Source organism: Engraulis encrasicolus, chromosome 3 (assembly GCF_034702125.1).
Source record: "Engraulis encrasicolus isolate BLACKSEA-1 chromosome 3, IST_EnEncr_1.0, whole genome shotgun sequence".
NCBI classification, from domain to species: Eukaryota; Metazoa; Chordata; class Actinopteri; order Clupeiformes; family Engraulidae; genus Engraulis; species Engraulis encrasicolus.
Window position 1 is genome coordinate 48,318,801 of NC_085859.1, and position 19,851 is coordinate 48,338,651.

Here is a 19,851-nt window from a genome sequence, read left to right on the forward strand (position 1 = left end):
GTACAGATGTGAACGAGCCCCCATTTATCATCCTCCGGCATTTGCCTTTGTCTGAAGACAGCATGCCACTATGAAGCCCACTATCTGCCATCTAGACTCACCCGCTTCTTTAAGCTTAACGACCCGCGCTGCTTTTGCAAAGGCGCTCCAATACACGCACAGCATACCACTGATTGGTACTCTTGTGTCCAAGTATAGTTGGTTCCTTGTCCCCAGTGTCACATTCAGCAGCACTAATGGCCCCAATGTTAGTCCAGCACCAGACACTCAGTGTTTGTCATCTAAACACACTTTCCGTCATCTCTGCTCTGTGCAGCATTCCCATGTGACGCGGGTGGAAAAGCAAACCACAGCACCTTGTTCCAAATCCATTGCATTTCTAAAGGGGCAAACGGTTAAGCTGTAAATTCCTCTTACTCAAAGACATCATGCATCCATTCCCTTATAAAAGCTGGATAACAAATAAGGCTTACTTGCCTTGAATAAGGCTTTTCTTTCCACACAAATCTACCCGTTTCTTTAAAAACTATTTGACAAATTGTTTTTAGAAAAACAAATGTTGCTTATGAGGTTCAGCCTGCTTCAGTGTGGCAAGACTACCCATGAGGTCACACATTGCCCCCTGTTTCAGCATGGAGAGAGATGGTATTGAAGGATCATGGGCCACCACATTTGCCTCATTCTCTGAATATCCAAGTAAATTGAAAAAAAAAACATAAATCCCACCTCTCACAAAATCCTTTTCCCGCCCATGTCATGTACAAATAGGTGCATTTTTGCCAAGAAAAATGTGTAGTTTAACATGGGAGTCTATGGAAGTTGCTTGATCAAATCCGCAGCCCAATTGATGCATGAGGTATGAACTTTGCACTGTTAGGTTTTGGTTTCATTGTTTAGGCTGGAATGTTGCCGCCTGGTCTGGACAAGACCCCTTTTGTGTGGATTCTGCTGTTTCCCCATGCATATTTATTCTGTTTGGCATGTCATGTTTGTATTCTGTTTGTCATTGGGGTTTCCTAGCCTTCAGCGAGTTGCACTTCTCCAATTACTTCCCTTCATACTAGTGGTACATCTGATGGAAACCTTTAGGGACCTAGGTTTGGCTGATTCATGAAAACTTTTGCAAATCACTTCCTACCAGGGCTCTAAATTAACACACGCCAACACGCCAAACACGGGTGAAAATTAATTTTGGCCGGTGGAAAAAAATACCTACCCGCCCATTCGGCTTGTATGACAACGATACGGCGAGATTTCCTACATTACCCATAAACACTCCCGTCGTGACCCCACCCCACCGTGAGCTTTCCGAAGCAGCAGCCACTCCGTGCTGCTGTTGCGCGCGCCAGGACAGAACGCATTTCAGAACTTTTGTGCGCTCACATTATTTTGACACGCAGCTCTCCCCTGCTCCTGTCGCTTTCGCACCACCACTTTTAACGTCACTATTAGGACTACTGTTAGCATTCACCAACACCGACACCGGCACCTTGCTCTAACAGGCTGCCTTTTTAAGCTGCGAGGACCTGACCTGACCGAAGAGTTTCAATAACAGGAGTGTTGAGGAACGAAATAGCGACAAGGGCAGAGGAGGAGAACGGGCTGTCAGAGTAGTGTGAGCGTAGCTGTCAGTTGTCTTCTGAAATGTTTCAAGTCCTGGCGCAAATAAGTTGGAAAGCCCACGCCATCGGAAAGAAGGGCAGACCTTATGCCCGTGCGAGTAGGCTACGCTATGGAAGTAACAAAGGAAGCGAACATTTCCGTGATATTATTTGCTTTTAGTTAAACATATCGTAACAACATATTTTGTTGCGCATGGTAGAGAAGAGCTCCTGGAGGAAATAATGGTGCCTATAGCATATAGGCCACACAAACACACAATAGGCACACACGACATCATATCCATGATTGCACAACGCGCGCGCGCGCGCGTGTGTGTGTGTGTGTGTGTGTGTGTGTGGGGGTGTGTGTTGACTCCTCTCCTCCTCTTCTTTTCCTCTCATCTCTTCTCCCTCCTTGGAGTGTGAGGTTTTGTCGTGTTTGGCTGTGTGTTTGGTTTAAAGGTCTGTTGTGTGTGGCTGGTGATTCATTGTTTTCAGAGGTAAAAATAAGATAAAAAATAAAGCAGAAGTTTAAAAAAAAGTATATATAATATGCTTATTATAGACCTAGTATGTAGGCCTAGTGTTTATGTGTTGTGGAAATTTGAATAAAATAACCACAATAATAATAATAATAATAATAATAATAAAAACACAACTAGCCTAACGCATAGCCTATTTTGGCAAGATTAAAAAATGGCTAGTTGAACTTCTGTTTGGCTGGTAAGAAAAAATGTCTACTAGCCAAATTGGCTGGTGGTGGAAAAAGTTAATTTAGAGCCCTGCTTCCTACCATACGCTTGGATGAATTTATAATACAATGTCAAAGGGATTGTTCGTGAGCTGTTCCTGAGAGGTCAAGAGATGTTTGTCTGCTGTCAAACATGTAATCCAGTCTGGCTAAACAGGAGACATGTGCTGCTTTTTTCCGCTTTCGGATTGTACTGTATTTGCCAAACAATGACCAGTGGGACATGGGTAGCAATTTCTACAGCATGCCCATGTCGGCTAGTGTGATGTTTAAAGCTCAGATTGCTGGTAAACAGTTTGCAAGGACAGTCTGCTGTAGTGTGTGTGTGTGTGTGTGTGCATGTGTATGCAGTGTTTGTTTACACTCCTGACTTCTACAATCTCAGCAGTAAGACGATACTTCACACAACGTTTTGTTATTGCAGCATTCTATTCAAGTGCTTTGTCTTTGTAACTGGGCTTTCCCAGTCTTAATCTTCCCAGGAGCTGGGGTTCCGAACACGTTTGGTCTTTTCTTTTTCAAGCGAGGTCATCGCTGGGGGCAGCCCTGGGGGTCCTGCTGCTAAGCTGGTGTCCACTTACATTCGTCCACGTGGCTTCTCATATTTTCACTTAACAAGGGTGAAGCACGCAGCTATTACGGGGGTAAGGAACAAGAATTTGGACGACTTGTAAAATCTCTACGATGTTTGCTGTGAGCACCAATGCTGTCTGACTGCAATTCAGCAAAGTGTGAAAGTCTTTGTGGTTTGTGTTTGTTTGTGGTGCACTTGTTTATTTGACTGAAAGTATGCAGTTGCTGCATCATGGATATGTAGATCCTAGACCCTCATGTTTCTAAATGACACTGCAGATATCTCTGACAAGTAGGTGGTCTATTCAAAAATCCAAACGGTCATTGGAAGCATAATTGGCAAGAACTTGGGGGCTTGTTACGATTACTTGATCCCAAAACATCACCAAAGGAACTGTTTATGACATAACACTTTACAATAACAATAAGACTGAAATGATATTTGAAAAAGAAACATAAGCCGTATGAAGTTCTGTTCACAGTTGCAAATGTTCAATACGTTTTGAAATCTGAGGGGAACAGGACAGAGCGATAAGCAGACGCTAACGATTCATAAGTCATTATGTTGGAATGTGCGTTTGGCAGCCCATAAAATACAATTATATTGAAATGCCCGTCAGTACAGTCTGGAGATGTAAACACAGATAGCAGGGTCAATGAACCGGATCCTCTCTGGCCCATACATTAACTTGCAGCCAGTCACCCATTCATCCATCATCATCTGAAAATAATCCCAAATATTCTCGGGCAGCTAAAATTAGTATCAGGGTTATTGTTCAAGTCAGTCAAAGTCGAAAGTCTAAACAAACTTGTGTCAGCAACAGTCTCTCAGCAAGACCCAAATCGAAGCTGACTTCACCCACAGACCTTCTCGGGAGCCAAGGACACGGGAACAAAACAAATGCCATACCTCAGAAATACCCAAGCGTCTGAGTCATAATATATTGCACTGCCACAGAGCATGATGCCATGTAATTACTATGAGGGAAAGAGAGAGAAGGGCGCATTTACAGTATCTGGTAATGGGACTAAACGTCTGAACAGTGGGCCATTCAGTGTGCACTCTGCCCAGGTGCCAGTAAAGGGCCCTGCCCAAACGCTCCGGAGCAGGAGATTTAATATGGCATTATGCGCCTTGCTGGTGTGGAGAGACACGCGCTGGTGCTGTGTGCAGCTCTGCTGGGTATATAAAAAACAGTTCTGGTCTCTGAGCAGGGAAAGGAGTGGAGTGTCAATGCACACACACACTCAGACACATGCACGCACGCACGCACGCACGCACACGCATACACACACACACACACGCTTATGCTTACACACACACACACGCATGCTTACACACACACACACACACGCATGCTTACACACACACACGCATGCTCACACACACACACGCATGCTCACACACACACACACACACACACACACACACGCTCACACAGGCACACTCTCACACACACAGGCACACTCTCACACACACAGGCACACACACACACACAGGCACACACACACACACACAGGCACACACACACACACACAGGCACACACACACACAGGCACACACACACACAGGCACACACACACACACACACACAGGCACACACAGGCACACACACACACACACACACACACACACACACACACACACACACACACACACACACACACACACACACACACACACACACACACACACACACACACACACACACACACACACGGGGCAAGCAACAGAGGCTCTTTTTCTCACACTGGGCTGGTATTTCCTGACCCAGCCCCAGTGCTGCAGAAAACCATGTCAGCCAACTGACGTTTAATTACTCGGCCTCCCCCAGCCCAGCGAGCGTCATGTCAGGCTAGCAGCACTGACACAAAACAGCACTCATTACTCCGCTAAACAAACAACAGCAGCCCATTTGCTCCAGGGGGAGCTCACTCGAAGACCGAGACAAAGGACAGAACAATTCAATGAGGAAAAGGACTGAGAATCACACAGAGAAAGGAACACTGATGTGTTAGAGTAGTAGAGTAAGGTGGAGTACATTTATTAATCCTGAGGGAAATTAAGGTGTCTGACAGCTTACATAGATACAAAATGGATGTTAGCATCTACAGTATCTAGGTGCCTTTTGCCTCACTGTGGTGTTTTAGCCTAGCAAGTGTCAACACCGACATGGCAAAAAAACGTCCAGAGGGCAAGGCTAATGGGGGAGGAATTCATGAGTCTCTACCTTTCCAAACCACATACTAGGGGTGGGCGGTATGGCCAAAAATGTATACCTCGGTATAATTTTAGCCACGGTATATATCACGGTATATATCACGGTATTTTACATTTGTGTAAAATGTAAGCATTCCGTCGCAAAATGTACAAAACGCCTTTTTTTTTTACTTCTGCATTTGCATTTTTTAAACATTTGCATTTTTGTAATGTGTGTGAATTCTTGCTATTCAAATCTTTTGAAAACAGACAAAAACTATGTAAAATGCATTTTGCAATGCAATGCAATAGGCTTCAACACTGTCAATTTCACCAAGTCTAGAAGGGGTTAAACTAGGGAAGGGAGGGGTGTCAAACTGAACATGGATTTTATCCAATAAATCGTTCATTTGACCTTTTTTTCTATTTCTGGAGTTGCTGGGGGTAATTTGGAAATGTGTGCTTGCATCTGTGATTATGCCAAGCCTAATGGTTCAGCTGTTATTGTTAAAGTTTAAAAAAAAACGAACTTTCACATGAGGCAGCCAGCAATGCATTGTAGAACTAATGCATTTAAATGGCAGCTATCACTGCAGCAGCGGTTAGCGTGCTAACGTTAGCGAAATCGCTAAATCACATTTTAAACAGTGAACAGTCATCTAAGTTACTAACACCCAGCCAGATATCGTGAATGATATTATCTCACCTGGACACAGTAACATACAGTAAGGCTGGCGCAAATGTAAAGCAACCAGTAGCACATGGATTTAGCACTTCTGTTGTCAGACACCAGCATTGACATGAATGACTTGGGCTGTTAGCTTGCTAACTTGCTTTTCAAACACCACTGTACATTAAATTGTGGAGACCAGAATCGAAATCACATACAGTTTAAAACCATAGTTCACTACACTAACTATACATTTTACACTTAAAGCTTAAATGAAATTGTGCTTCTGTTCTACAACCACATATTCTTTTGGCTACTACGAGAGACAGTCTGTGAATGTTCAAAACGTTGTCTATTACTGCCATCTGCAGGACGCAATGCGCTATGGCGGTAGAGCGGTATGGACAAAATCCATACCTTGGGGGAAAAAATACCTCGCACGATAGTATACCGTCCATACCGCGCACTCCTACCACATACCTCGTCAGCGAGAAGAGAACCGCACCATAAAGCAGGATTCTGAGTCTCAATAACACGGAAACTGGCTAGGGACTGGGAATGCTTATGTAGGTTTGAAAGAGCTGCCTGCAAAACTCATTTGTTTGTGTTTACATACAGATTAAGAAATTATAATGTGGATTATAATGCAGTATATTTATGTTTTATGAGGGTTAGGCCCATATAAGACCCATAAGATCCTTGGATAAGACCCATGATTAAGGCACGTGGATCAAAGTGGCTCAGCTAACAGTATACAAGTCAGTCTTCGGCATTAGGCTGCTTTAGAAAAGAAAGACAAAGACACCAAAAGAAAATCTATTCTTGGTAAAACACAGAGACTGCTTTCATTGTTCCTAAATTTAATTCTTTATGACGCCGAGCAAACATATCCATTTCTTTTATTTCACGATGGCTAACCAAAGTGGAGCTTGTAACCTTGGGCCTGAGCTGAAAAACAAAACACAGACACCGCGTAAATATTAGCTGAGGGGAGGAAATAAAGCTACAAAGCGCTGTGTGGATGGCTGTCTGTGTGGCACCAAGCTGCCCAGTCTCCTGGCACAGAGCGGGCATAATCTCCTCGACACCAACATTATGGCCTGGTTTGCTCTGCAGTACGTGGGGGGTACAACTGGGCCGGCGGACAAGGCAGTTTGACACACAGATTAATTGTGGGGTTATAGGGTACTTAGGAAGCCTGTGGCACCATCGACTTGCCTTTATTCTCCTTGCCATGTCTTTAGCCTCAGCCTTGGCTAGGCGACACAGTCGATGAGGGTCTGCCTTCCACCCCAAACCCCCTTCCTCCACCCTGTCCAGCAGCCAACACACAAAAAGCTGTTTAGTCTGAAAATGACCTAATTACATGGTGGCACACAAAAAAAACAGCAGAGGTGAGTCAGCCAAAAATGGGAGAGCTTTAGCTTGGCTGGTCAGTTGGGGAGGGCAAGTGTTCGGGTCTACAGCAAAGACGGAATGCATAGGGTGGGGTCCAACTGGCTGTTTTAGGGAGACAAGAGCCAACCCAAACCTTAGTGAGACACATCATCACCTAACAAGAACAAGCCAAGGTAACCACCCTTTCATGCCGATGAGACAATGCCAAGCTTGATGATGAACAGCGCTGGACTGGACAGAGTTATGAACTATTGTACTAGTGTAAACAGCACATTTTGTTCAACAACCTTGTGTCTACAATACATTCTATTGAAAGAACCTACACTGTACTGACACTTGGACTAAGAACATACTGTACCATTGAACCCTCTGGTAAACACATAAGCGCTAAGCTCCTCTTACACTCTGTATGTGTTTTAGAGACTCCAAGAAAAGAAAAAAGAAAAGAAAAGACGTTCAACGTGTGTGTCTGTGTATGTGTGTATCTCCCTTTCTTGTGTTTGTCAGATGAAGCAGCAGGAAAGGAGGAATGTAAGAGGCTTGCAGGTGTGTGTGTGTGTGTGTGTGTGTGTGTGTGTGTGTGTGTGTGTGTGTGTGTGTGTGTGTGTGTGTGTGTGTGTGTGTGTGTGTGTGTGTGTGTGTGTGTGTGTGTGTGTGAGCGCCCGACGCCTGGCAAACTGACAGAGGGCATATTTCACATCACACTGAGAAAATCTCATGCAGTCAGACTCCGCCTCGAGACTCCCTGTCTGAGGTCCATGTTTGCCAGGAGACTGATGCCCTTCTCCAGAACAAGACAGAGGCACGCAGCTTCCACTACAGGAAGCCATCTTGTGTCTCCTTTTTAAATGGTAATTTCAACGTGTGCATTCAACTGACAAAAGTGAAAGGCAAATGGCATACTATTTACAAAAGGGATTCCAATTACCACAATGTTTCCGCTAATCACTTAATGCGTGTTTTCCGAACAGATAAACTAATCTATGACATGGCCTGAGGTTTCCTACCTCTGTAACCACCACATGACTACAAAAGCAAAAACAATATTTGAAATTGAATGACGTTTGAAGTCAGAAATTTAGAAAATAATGTGGCACACAAGTCTACACACCAACTCTCATTCCCAAATGCTCCTGGTGATTGTGAGCCAATGTCCTCTTTGTAAAAGGTTATTCTTCAAAATCCTCCTTTCAGCGTAGCATTGTAATCAGTTTGGACAAGGTCAAGGTCAAAACGCAGTGCCGTATGAAAATGGCTAATCATAACAGTGAAGATTGTGACTTTGTGGTCCTGTATGTTCTGCATGTACAATGGGAATTAGACACTGAGCCAGAGTCAGAAATAAAAGGACATAAAAGGACCAAATGGAAAAGTGTCTGTGCGATGTGTGGATGTCCTCTTTGTTGTACATTACAAAAGACAGTTTCACTGTGAGAGGTAAAAGCTACCATCAGGTAATCCAAATTAAGATGTTCTAGGACGTGCCAGATTTTTGAGAATACACAATGTACACCGTTTTTAGCCACCTAAATTAGACTGTTGACAACTGTTTCTCATTGTTCACATAGTAACCGCCATGCTACAGCAAATAAATCAGTGCTATCTCTGACAAGAGTCAATGGCAAAGACAAAGATCCACTCTGGATTTTTGATTAATGCTTATAACATCAAAACAACAGAGATGAAAAACAAGCACATGAATTTGTACACAGTACTCCATGCTCAGTACAAGTTCCATTAAAATGTCAAAACAAGAAGCAGGATCAGACAGCAGCACCTGTGGACTGTAGTTGAGGTCACATGACCACGTGACAAAGCCAGGGAGGAAGAGGAGGAAGAGGAGAAGTAGGTGGTCAGTGTTTCCCACAGGGGGAAATATGTTGATCGCGGTGGGTAGGGAGTTATCCTCTCTATTGACTATTAGGCCTATTAGTCCCAAGTCTTTGATATGTGCCATGTTGTGCAGTTTCATGTGAAATATGATACGGAAAACCCACAGAAAACAAAGGGCTTTTACATAATTTATGTTGACCAACATTAGAAATGACATGTGCAATACAATATATTTGTCTTTCAGGGGGCCTAGTCAAGGTGGTAGGTGTTAGTTGTCAAGGTGGTCATCTTAACTGCAACGTGATGCAGGAAAACCTGGTCATGGCACTGGAGGAAAGGAGGTGGTGGTGGTAAGGAGGTGATGGTAGAAGAGGTTGGTAAGGAGGTGGTGGTGGTGGTGGAAGAGGATGGTAAGGAGGTGGTAAAGGGGTAGTTACCTGAGACATTGCAGTTAATGTGTAAGGTCTGAGCCATGGTCACAGCAGCAGTAGCAGCAGGTTGCGCTCGGCCCCACACCAGCAGCACTCAATGGGGCTCATGCACAGGCCATGCATCAAGTCCGGCTTACCATGCAACCTGCACACTGAGGGACACAAGCACACACACACACATACACACAGAGACACGGGACAATGGGTTAGGAGCAGCAAGCATGTGAAAACCTACCGTTTGCAAAGCTAGCAAAGAGAGTGACTTTGTGGATGTTACCATAAGGGAGCAGAATGCTCTTTTCTGCTGTATAACTATTTTGATTGTGCCCAAGACCTTCTACACGTATAAACATACCTCTTATTTCTGTACATGCGTATGGGTGTGTAGTGTTTCACATGCGCTCGAGAGTTTGAGAGTGCATGTTTGTGTTTGTGTATGTTTGTGTGTTGGTGTGGCATAGCACAATGTTCATGGGACCTGCAAACACATTCCATTAGATTTATCCCACTTCCTCTCTCGGCTCCTTTTTCCATCCCGGCTCCAACACATGGTAGCTGCCTTCCATTTAACAAGGCTGACTAATTTCACAGAATAAAATGTTGCTGCATGCTGATGAAAACAAGCACCGAGTCGGGTGATATGGGTAGGGATAGGAACAGTGATAGTGGCAGTAGGATGGTTGGCCTTTCGGTTGTGATTCAAGTCCTCTGGGGTTGGTTGAGCACGTTGGATTGAGCAAAGCTGACAAAACAGTGTTGAGGATGACCTTTGAATGTTTACTGTCCCTTTTTCCATCTGAGTCACTGAAACAACCTTTTTTCCAGCAACAGTGATCGCAAAATCATGAATCAATGTTCCCAGAGAGCTGTCATCCAAACTCTCAGTAATAATGAGTGAACAATTACCAATATTTCTGATCCACACAACCATTTTCCTTTATTTTTAAGTTCACAAGGATGAGATACTTAAAACGTCTAAATACAGAGATGTTGTGTTCAGCCTAGCTAGTGAAGGGGTAAGGAGGAGACCTGGTTACACCTGGAACAAATTAGTAACCAGCTGAATCTGATTGATGCTTATAATGAACAGAACAGAACTTTCTTGACTGCTTATTATATGGTTGTGACGTCATCTGTCGAATGCTCCATTCATTTCAACGGGGCTCCCCAACGTTCGGACGTCTGTTATTTTTCGATAACGGACGGGTTGGACTATAACAGACCGCTGTCAATGGCAACAAGACTTTTCACTGCTAAAGCGACTTTTCAACAAGACTCTAATCAGCTGCTGTGATAGACAGCACCCGTTGTCCTGGCTACCGCTGTCAATGGCAACAAGACGTTCACTGCTAAAGCCACTGGCTTGTATAGGCCTACAAGTCAGTGGCTAAAGCGAATGTTTCATATCACTCCGCAGGGGGTCCGGTCTTTTGTCACTCTAATCAGCTGCTGTGATAGACAACACCTGTTGTCCTGGCTAGCCTACCTAGCTGTTGCCTAGCGGTGTTCCACAACGGCACTGTTTTGTTTTGCTCAGCAACAATCTTAACATTAAATAGGTCTAAAGAAATGTCCCCGCATGTGTGAATCATTTAAGTATATCCATATAATAAGCGGGTTAACTTTCGGCGAGTCGGTCGCTTTGTGGAATAGCAGCACTTCAGAGAGAACAAGACCCCTCCGCTCCGCGTCGGGGTCTAAAGATTCTCTCTGTCGTGCTGCTATTCCACGGTAGCGACCTTCTCGCCGAACGTTAACCCTTACTTATGACACCCAGGAGTTTGAAAGCTTATTGTACGTAGGAGATAGCGAGACACACAGAAGCAGGTTTGAGCCGTGGTTTAAATTAGCACTTGAACATCTGTGGAAACAAACTGGCCAGCAGAGATGCTCTATCGGCCAGGTTGCAAATATAGAACCTGGTCAAAATCCATCAAACGCCGACTGCCAGCCAGGTCAGCACTGTGGGCATTCTCAGTTTATCTCCTGTGTGAAAATGAAGAGAGAGGCTCTGGAGAGGGGGGTGGAGGGAGGGATCCTACCAATATGTGAAGCAGCCAAGTGCTCAGACTGATTAGGGACAGAGGGTTGGGGGTGTAGGTGGTCATGTGGTCTGGTCATGTGGCCTTGTGCTGAACACTATCAACCCCCCCGCTGCCCTCCTGAGGCCGAAGCCCATGTCTGGACCTTGAACCCTCTTGTCTGGTTTGCTATTGAGCGACTTTGCGGAAGGGGTAGGTTTGTTTTAAAGACAGGCCAAGACACACACACACGGAGACACACACAGACACGCACAGACACGCACACACACGCACACACGCGCGCACACACACACATGCACACACACAGACACACACACGCACACACACTACACAGACACACACATCTGCCTAGCAGACAGCGCCAGAATTACCCAGTACGTTCCAGGCCATAAATTCCTTAAAAAGCAGAAGCAGACACCGAGAGATAGGTAGTAGAGCCCAGAGGAGAGGTGCAGAGATCAGAGCATAATCTCAACAAAATGTGTGTGTGTGTGTGTGTGTGTGTGTGTGTGTGTGTGTGTGTGTGTGTGTGTGTGTGTGTGTGTGTGTGTGTGTGTGTGTGTGTGTGTGTGTGTGTGTGTGTGTGTGTGTGTGTGTGTGTGTGTGTGTGTGTGCACATGCTAGCGATGGAGAAAAAGAGAGAGAGAGAGAAAGGAGGGGAGAAGAGAAAAGAACCCAGTGGGTCTTTGGGGTATATATGAAAAAAAGTCTGCAGGATTTGTTCAGCCCCCAGGGCTTATTTGGGATTCAAATAAACCAACCCAAATGTGAGTATTAAAAATAATAAATAAACTAAACATGATTTATTTTAGATTTGTCATGTTTGATTAGAAAGCCTCTTCAGCAAAGCATGCCCATGTTTTTTTAGGATTGAAAGCGAGTTTCCAAGGATTGAAACTGACTTTGAACACTGAGCTTTTTCAGATATGACTTCTAACCTAACCTATAACCTAACCTTCAAACCTAACCTAATCTAAAAACATCATATTCTGCTCATTTACAAGGCCTTAAGAAAGCGTGCCTTTTTTGCCTCGCCATGATGGGCCAGTTTACTGCTGTTATGGTGCTACAAACCCGGGGGGAAGAAGGGTCCAAAAGTTAACCTCTGGACAAGCCAATTATCAAGCCGCTGTTATTGATGTCTGATCCAGAGAGATTAAAAGAAAGATTTCAATCTGTGACCATAAGTCAATTCTACCTATGAATCCTGGAAAATCAGTTAATGATCCAAGATCCGTACTTTTCCAGATGCTTTGCTGACTCAGAGTCAAGTGCTCTAATAAAAACTGGCATAATTTTACTGCAGTCCATTAAATACCTTGTTCACTTCCAAGGATTAGTTCTACTTGGGCGAGCAGAATTAATATCACTTAGCACACAAAACACATACACAACGCACACACACACAAAGGCCCAAAAATCATGCTCTTTGTCTTATTTCCACCCAGACAGACACACTTTACTAGCGGGATGCACTGACTGGCTTGGCAGGCAGAAAAGGGGTGTGTTTCTCGACAACATCGTTGCTAACTAAGTTAGCAACTTACTTGGTTGCAATGCAATTTTCCATTGGAAACCTAGCAAGTTTCTAACTGGTTAGCAACGATGCCTTCGAGAAACGGGGTCCTGTTCTGCGTCACATGCTCATATCTAGGTACGAGAGCAGAGAAGGGCAACTGACCACATATCTCAAGGGTGTCACTCTCCATTGACTGGCTGTATACAGGCACCTGTGGAGGGAGGGAGGGAAGGGGGGAGCGGAAAATCTCAACAATGACTGGAGCCACTTTCAGCCTCGAGAAAAGGTTGCCAAAGGCAAGGAAGGACACACTTAACCAGTGTTAACACACGCAGCCACCTGGCCAGTAAAAGGGCCCAACATATAAACACAGTCCATTTACATGCTCTTGGAATTCACACCATAATGTAAAGCAGAAGTCTCAACGCATTACATAAACTTACAACTGAGCAGTTATCAGTGAGGGCACTACAGCCCGACCAGAATACACCATAATAATCAGTTCACTTATATACGGCAAGCTGTATGCCAGGAGAAGACAAAGGGACATGTTATCAGGAACTGTGTTTATCTGAAAACAGGCATTTCCCTCAATGACAGTGCTGTGGCGTTAATTGAAGACACTACAGTTAAGGAAATCTATCCACTAGTAAACACAGACACCACCACTAGCCTGCTAATTTAAGGAGAGGGATATTAGCAACAGGAGGCCAGACACTGCATGTCTACAGGACTTAAATTAAACATATATATAGAGCAAGGCAAGCTCCTAGCCAAGACAAAAATGTGTCGCAGACAGATTCAGGACCATGTAGGGGGTTATTTACAAAGTGCCAAGCATGGCAGACCCATACGGTTTTGAACAAGTTCAGTATAATAATTAATTATACAGCACAATTAAGCTCACAGTCTGTGTGCTTGTGACCTAAAAGCACCTTTTCAAGAAGTCAGCCATGACCATGAGGTGCATGTACGCAAGATACGCAAGATGGACCCTCTTGTTTAAAGCAGTAAACTGATCATACGCCTAATCACAGGAATGATAGTAATGCTACGCACGTTGTCACATTACCATGCCACCACTGCAGGCCCTGCGGAGCAACGTCAAACTTATGCCCATGTCATATCACAACAAACAGAGCGCCACATTTAGCACTAAACCCATCACAATTCTGAAAACCGAAGACATATGGAAATAAAATAAAGCTAATTGAATGTACAAGTGCCTACCTTTTGCTTTCATTCTAATCCTTCAGAAGTGCGCACTGGCACAGAACATGCTGCACACCGCTAGTGTGACAACGAGCGCAATTACCATCGTCATTTGGCAGTAACCTCTGGACCTCCTCAACAGAGAGAGATAGAGAGAGAGAGAGAGAGAGAGAGAGAGAGAGAGAGAGAGAGAGAGAGAGAGAGAGAGAGAAAGAGAGAGAGAGAGCAAGAGAGAGAGAGAGAGAGAGAGAGAGAGAGAGAGAGAGAGAGAGAGAGGTGTAGGTTACAGCTAAGATTAGCCAACTTCCTCAGATGACAGCCAAACGATCCAAGAGCTATAACAGGCAGCGATGGCCCTGCTACAGCTTGGCCAGAGAAGAGATCACCTCACCGGTCAGGTCCAGATGGACCATAACTGAACAGCAGAGGAGTGGAGTGGAGTGGAGTGGATGTTTAGTGGTTATAGTGCCCATTTACTGTACCTGTGGTGTCTCCTACAGGTGCAAAAGGCGGAGCCAAATGCTTGAAATCCCTCCCCATTGGAGAGTCAGTGGGAAGAGTAAGTATTATATTGACAGAAACAGACAGGAAGAATGGGCAGGATATCTCATGCTGAGGTTACACCTGCCTACCTACCTCTCTCCTTCAGCCTGCAGGTAAGACAGGCGGAGCTTAACGCTTGAAGTCCCGCTCCCTTAGAGAGCCAGTGGGGACATTAAACTGTGACAAAAACAGACATCCCACGTTTTTTTTGCCCTTCCACGGGCAGACAAGTTGACAATTAACCAGGGGGGAATAATCTCTAGACTAGAGTAACCTGTTCTGGCTGCTGGGAGCAGACTGCAGAGTCCTTAATCTGGCTGACACGAATTCAGGTCACACGACTCCACCTGTTTGGCTAGCATTGTAAACAGGAAGGACCTTGCCATGGTGTGTGTGTGTGTGTGTGTGTGTGTGTGTGTGTGTGTGTGTGTGTGTGTGTGTGTGTGTGTGTGTATGTATGTATATGTATATGTATATGTATGTGTATGTGTATGTGTGTGTGGCTATTCTTATGTCCTCATAAAAATGGGAAAAGAAGAATACAAAGCAACTTGTATGGACAGAATATTGGTCCACACAACTATAAACAATGTTATCCGAGTCAATTTGATGTTATTGTCAAAAGTTAATGTCCAAAAAAACTTTGACAGGTTAGGGATGGCACATTTTAACATTCTTAAGTTGTATTAGAATGTCAATTAAGTGTGTGTGTGTGTGTGTGTGTGTGTGTGTGTGTGTGTGTGTGTGTGTGTGTGTGTGTGTGTGTGTGTGTGTGTGTGTGTGAGTGAGAGTGAGAGTGTGAGTGTGTGTGTGTGTGTGTGTGTGTGTGTGTGTGTGTGTGTGTGTGTGTGTGTGTGTGTGTGTGTGTGTGTGTGTGTGTCTTGGCCTGTCTTTAACACATACCTGCCCCTTTTGCGTGTGGGTTCATTCAGGTTAAACGTTAGAGGAGGAAGATAGGTTTCCTTTTTTATGTCTGTAAGAGGAGAAGGACCCTTCATCATGTCACAGGCCATGACAGAATAGAGGGATACACCCTCTGGACACGCACGCACGCGCGCGCACACACACACACACACACACACACACACACACACACACACACACACACACACACACACACACACACACACACACACACACACACACACACACACACACACACACACACACACACCTCATTCATGCTTCAATCTCTCACTGTGCTTCTCAAGTTCATAATGTTAAACAAAAAAACACAAACTTGCCCATTTCCAAAGTCTTCCATTTAATGAACCTCAGTCACACAAAGCCTTTATCTACTGCAACTCTATGTCTATGTATATACCATGTCACAACACAACTCAGTGAGTGCAGAAGATTTTGGTTTTCTGTAGGTACCATGATACACGAGCATTAGTACACACCCCAAACAGTAACCCAAGAGTCTCTGTCACACACACGCACGCACATGCACGCGCACACATGCACGCACACATACCTAATAAATATGCCAAGACAGACTTGGAACACGAGCCAGCCAGCCAACACTAAATTATATCATAACTCACCCCGGTGTAACGCGTCACCACTTAAAGACTTCCATCTGAATATGAAAATCAATATAAAGCTACTTGGAGCTGAGGTGCAGTTGCGAGGAAAAAAACCCACACAATACTGAAGAATGATCCTTAAATACTAAAGAGATACTATAGTCATCTGGAAATTGAGTGTAGCTACATACATTTAGAGTATAACAGGGTTCCCACACTTTTTCAAAAATAATTTTCCAGGATATTTCCAGGACATTTCCAGGACTATTTTTGGATAATTCAGGACGGATATTTCATCCGTCGGACCCACAATTTGGACATACACAGCGACACACCATGCATTTTAGAGACAATGTGACTTTAAGGTTGAAATGAGTTGTAATGAATGAGTACAGTGTGTTAGGGAAGAGGGTACGTCCAAAGACGTTATAAGAGCATAGTATGGCATGGCCGCAAGGGGAGTCACTTTCTTCTTCTGCAGTTAGTACTAAGGAGACTAGTGATAGGAGGGATTACATTAAACACTGACAACTGGATCTCCTCTCTTGATCAATTTTGCGAAGTTACAGAGTTCAGATTTTATCCATTATGGCGTTGCACGGACTGACCATGAGCACAGTGTCTTTAAGCAATGTCCTCGGACTACACCTAACCCAATGGATTTTCCATTGAGTGATACTTCTTATCCAATGTACATTATTTGCTTAGTACTGGCGGCAAGGTAAAATGCAAAGCCACTACCGCCAGGGCTGGAGTGTGGAACAGGTCATAGGACATAGTGAATTTGTGTCAGCTGTAATTAAGGCTGAATGACAGCTGTAATTTAACCACAAACTGAACATTGAGGACAGGACATCCTATTTTGACCGGGCCGGAACTAGCAGCAGCTCCTCGCACCCACAATGCAATTCAAATTGCGGAGTTTCCAGTGTCACAATTTTTATTGATCATGGCCTTGCATCCACTGCGCATGGTGTCCCCGGGCTACGCCCCCGTACTACACCGTGGTCAATGCAATTTCCTGCGAATAAGCGTTCTTATTCATTCTATGTTCTTTGTCCAAAGGTATTGACCTGGGTTGCGGTTGAAGATCCCCAGCTGTCCCGCTAGTAGGAATCTGCTGGAGCTTGGCGACCACACCCATATGTCAAATTTCGCAAGCCCAGCACGTGCAGCCTCTGTTCAATTGAAATGCTTTCTGATCCACAAAACGTTTATTCAGAATTAAATGAAAGTGCAATGTAAACTCACATTAATGTCACATTATCTCAAAAATCTCTCTTATCGCAAAAATTAGTGTACTTTGATTTAAATGCATTCTCCACAAGACTTGACTTTGACTTTTTTGCTCACCAACCATTGTGGGCAGTGGTTTCTGTCTTTCTGTAGGCCAGTTTTGTTGCCAGTTTCTTTTTCCCTGGAATATTCTTGCATACACACAATTGATGTGACTACTGTGATTTGTCACACCAAAGATCAAACTAGCTTTCAAAGTGGCTAGTGAGACTGAAAGCTCTGATCTCCAAAAAAGATAGCAGTACAATTTTTTGTAAGGAAGTGCTAGCACTGCCTATTTGTAGGCCTATTATGACCGTAAGCAGGTTTTCGAGAGATATATAACGCCATGATATCAGCTAGCGACTTCAGCAAGCCAACTAGCGACTTCTAGCGACTTTTGGCAACACTGAGTCAAAGAATATGAATGTGTATAAGTGCAATCAAAGATGGCAACCTGACCAAACTGTGTGTGTGTCTGTGTGGACAATAATGCATTCAATAGGTGGATATAAATTAAATCGTCATGTCTAGACTCGGAGAAGAGTAAAAATTATACCACAAACAAAATCGGGAAAAAGTTGAAGGGAAAAAAATCCAGGACAAATATTTTTTTCCAGGACATTTGGTGAATTTCCAGGACTTTCAAGGACTTGAAAACACATCTCTAAATTTCCAGGTTTTCCAGGTTTTCCAGGACGTGTGGGAACCCTGTATAAGCTAATGGTGATAATGTTTGTGGATTTCAAGCAGCCTTTGGTCAAAATAAATCCCTGCACATCAGAAATCCTGCAAGTAAAGGAGTTTGGAAGCATTACAAAGCTTGTTACTATGCTATGTGCTTGGCAATGTCAGTCTATATGCTCTTTCTATTTCAATAAGTTGACCTGAGCGGTGTTGGGAGAACTGTGCGTTGGCCAAATGTAAAATCTATACCTGTCGGCGACATGATGAAACATGGCTGCTAATTGGGAGATGACCTGTGCTAGCCACCTAGAAATAGCTCGGCTAATTGCTGGATGCCGTGTCTGTAGCATCACGCGTACCGTATTCAGTTACTGTTCGACAATGTGTCGGCAGGAGCAGCAAAGTGGTAATGGACTGCATTTACAAGCCCATACGTGTGTGTGTGTGTGTGTGTGTGTGTGTGTGTGTGTGTGTGTGTGTGTGTGTGTGTGTGTGTGTGTGTGTGTGTGTGTGTGTGTGTGTGTGTGTGTGTGTGTAGGCACTTCACAGGCTGCTTATGTGAAAACACTCTGCTATGAAGAGTCGAGCTGTCTGACTGCCTGCTGCTTGCCGCTGGCAAAACAGTGAAGATCTGCAGGTTTCAGCACAGCCCTCACACACGCGGCCATGCAGAGTAGACGCACACAAACACACAGGCATTGCCTGTTTGGGGTATTCAAAAGCTTGGCACCTCAGAACGGAGCACTGAAATCATCATCTGCGTCACGGACGAATAAATGCAGCACTTGCTCACCATCCCAACACATTGAAGTTGAAAGCAAAGCAAATCACACCATGTGTAGTAAAATACAAAATATCAAACGGTTTCGGCAAATACAGAGGACTTAATTATGAATGTCTCGCGGTAATAATATTGGTCTGTGGAGAATGTAGCCCTGCGTTCTTCATTAAGGAGCAGAGTGTCACCATGTGTCTGTCTGCCTGCCTGCCTGCCTGGTGTCAACTACTGTGCTGGATAATGGGCCTAAACACTCTCCTCATCCAGGATGCCATTAATGACGGAGCCAGCGGCGTGAAGACTGCCTTTCATGCCTGCCATCCGCACAACAGGACCTTCATTTTGCTGAACGCTTAAAAAAAAAAAAGAGTGGAAAAACTGATTCATTAAGCCACAGTTCCTCACACACACGCACAGACCAACGCACAGACACACACACGGTCACAGCATGCACGCAGACATGCGCGTCCGCGCACACACACAGCATCAGTCCATCAATGGGAAGACAGCCACACACCTCCTAAACATGAATAGGAGGTTGGGATGTGGTGTGTGGAGGACTGTGGCAGAGGGTTAGGGCTGTCTTGAGTAGCAGTTGACTGAGCATGAAGACTAGCAGCTGGGCTCCATTTGAACTGCACAAAGTGAATGGGCAGTGCCAATCCGCACGGCCGCAGACAGCCATGCAAAAATACTTCCACTTTGTTCTCTCCCTCTAGGAATTGCATGCGCACACACAGTACACGCACAAAAGGATAGCCAAATCTATAGATTATTTTTAGGACAAATAGACAAATAGAAAATCTGCA

At 44.5% G+C, this 19,851-nt stretch overlaps 1 protein-coding gene across 7 annotated transcripts in view; it reads right to left on the reverse strand.

Annotated features, from left to right (window-relative positions):
* The window catches only part of kank1a (KN motif and ankyrin repeat domains 1a), a 71,438-nt gene that overhangs the window by 21,644 nt on the left and 29,943 nt on the right, over positions 1–19,851 (reverse strand). For 2 of the 7 annotated variants that reach the window (XM_063195571.1, XM_063195572.1), the window contains one exon: positions 9,464–9,609. The exons of 1 other annotated variant lie outside the window; for it this stretch is intronic. In XM_063195571.1, the coding sequence (XP_063051641.1) occupies positions 9,464–9,500 (37 nt within the window). In that variant the 5' untranslated portion in view covers positions 9,501–9,609. Of the gene's footprint in view, positions 1–101; positions 554–9,463; positions 9,610–13,180; positions 13,230–14,248; positions 14,364–19,851 lie in introns of those variants that run through there. 4 more of the 7 variants (XM_063195574.1, XM_063195573.1, XM_063195575.1 and 1 more) reach the window with 4 other exon arrangements.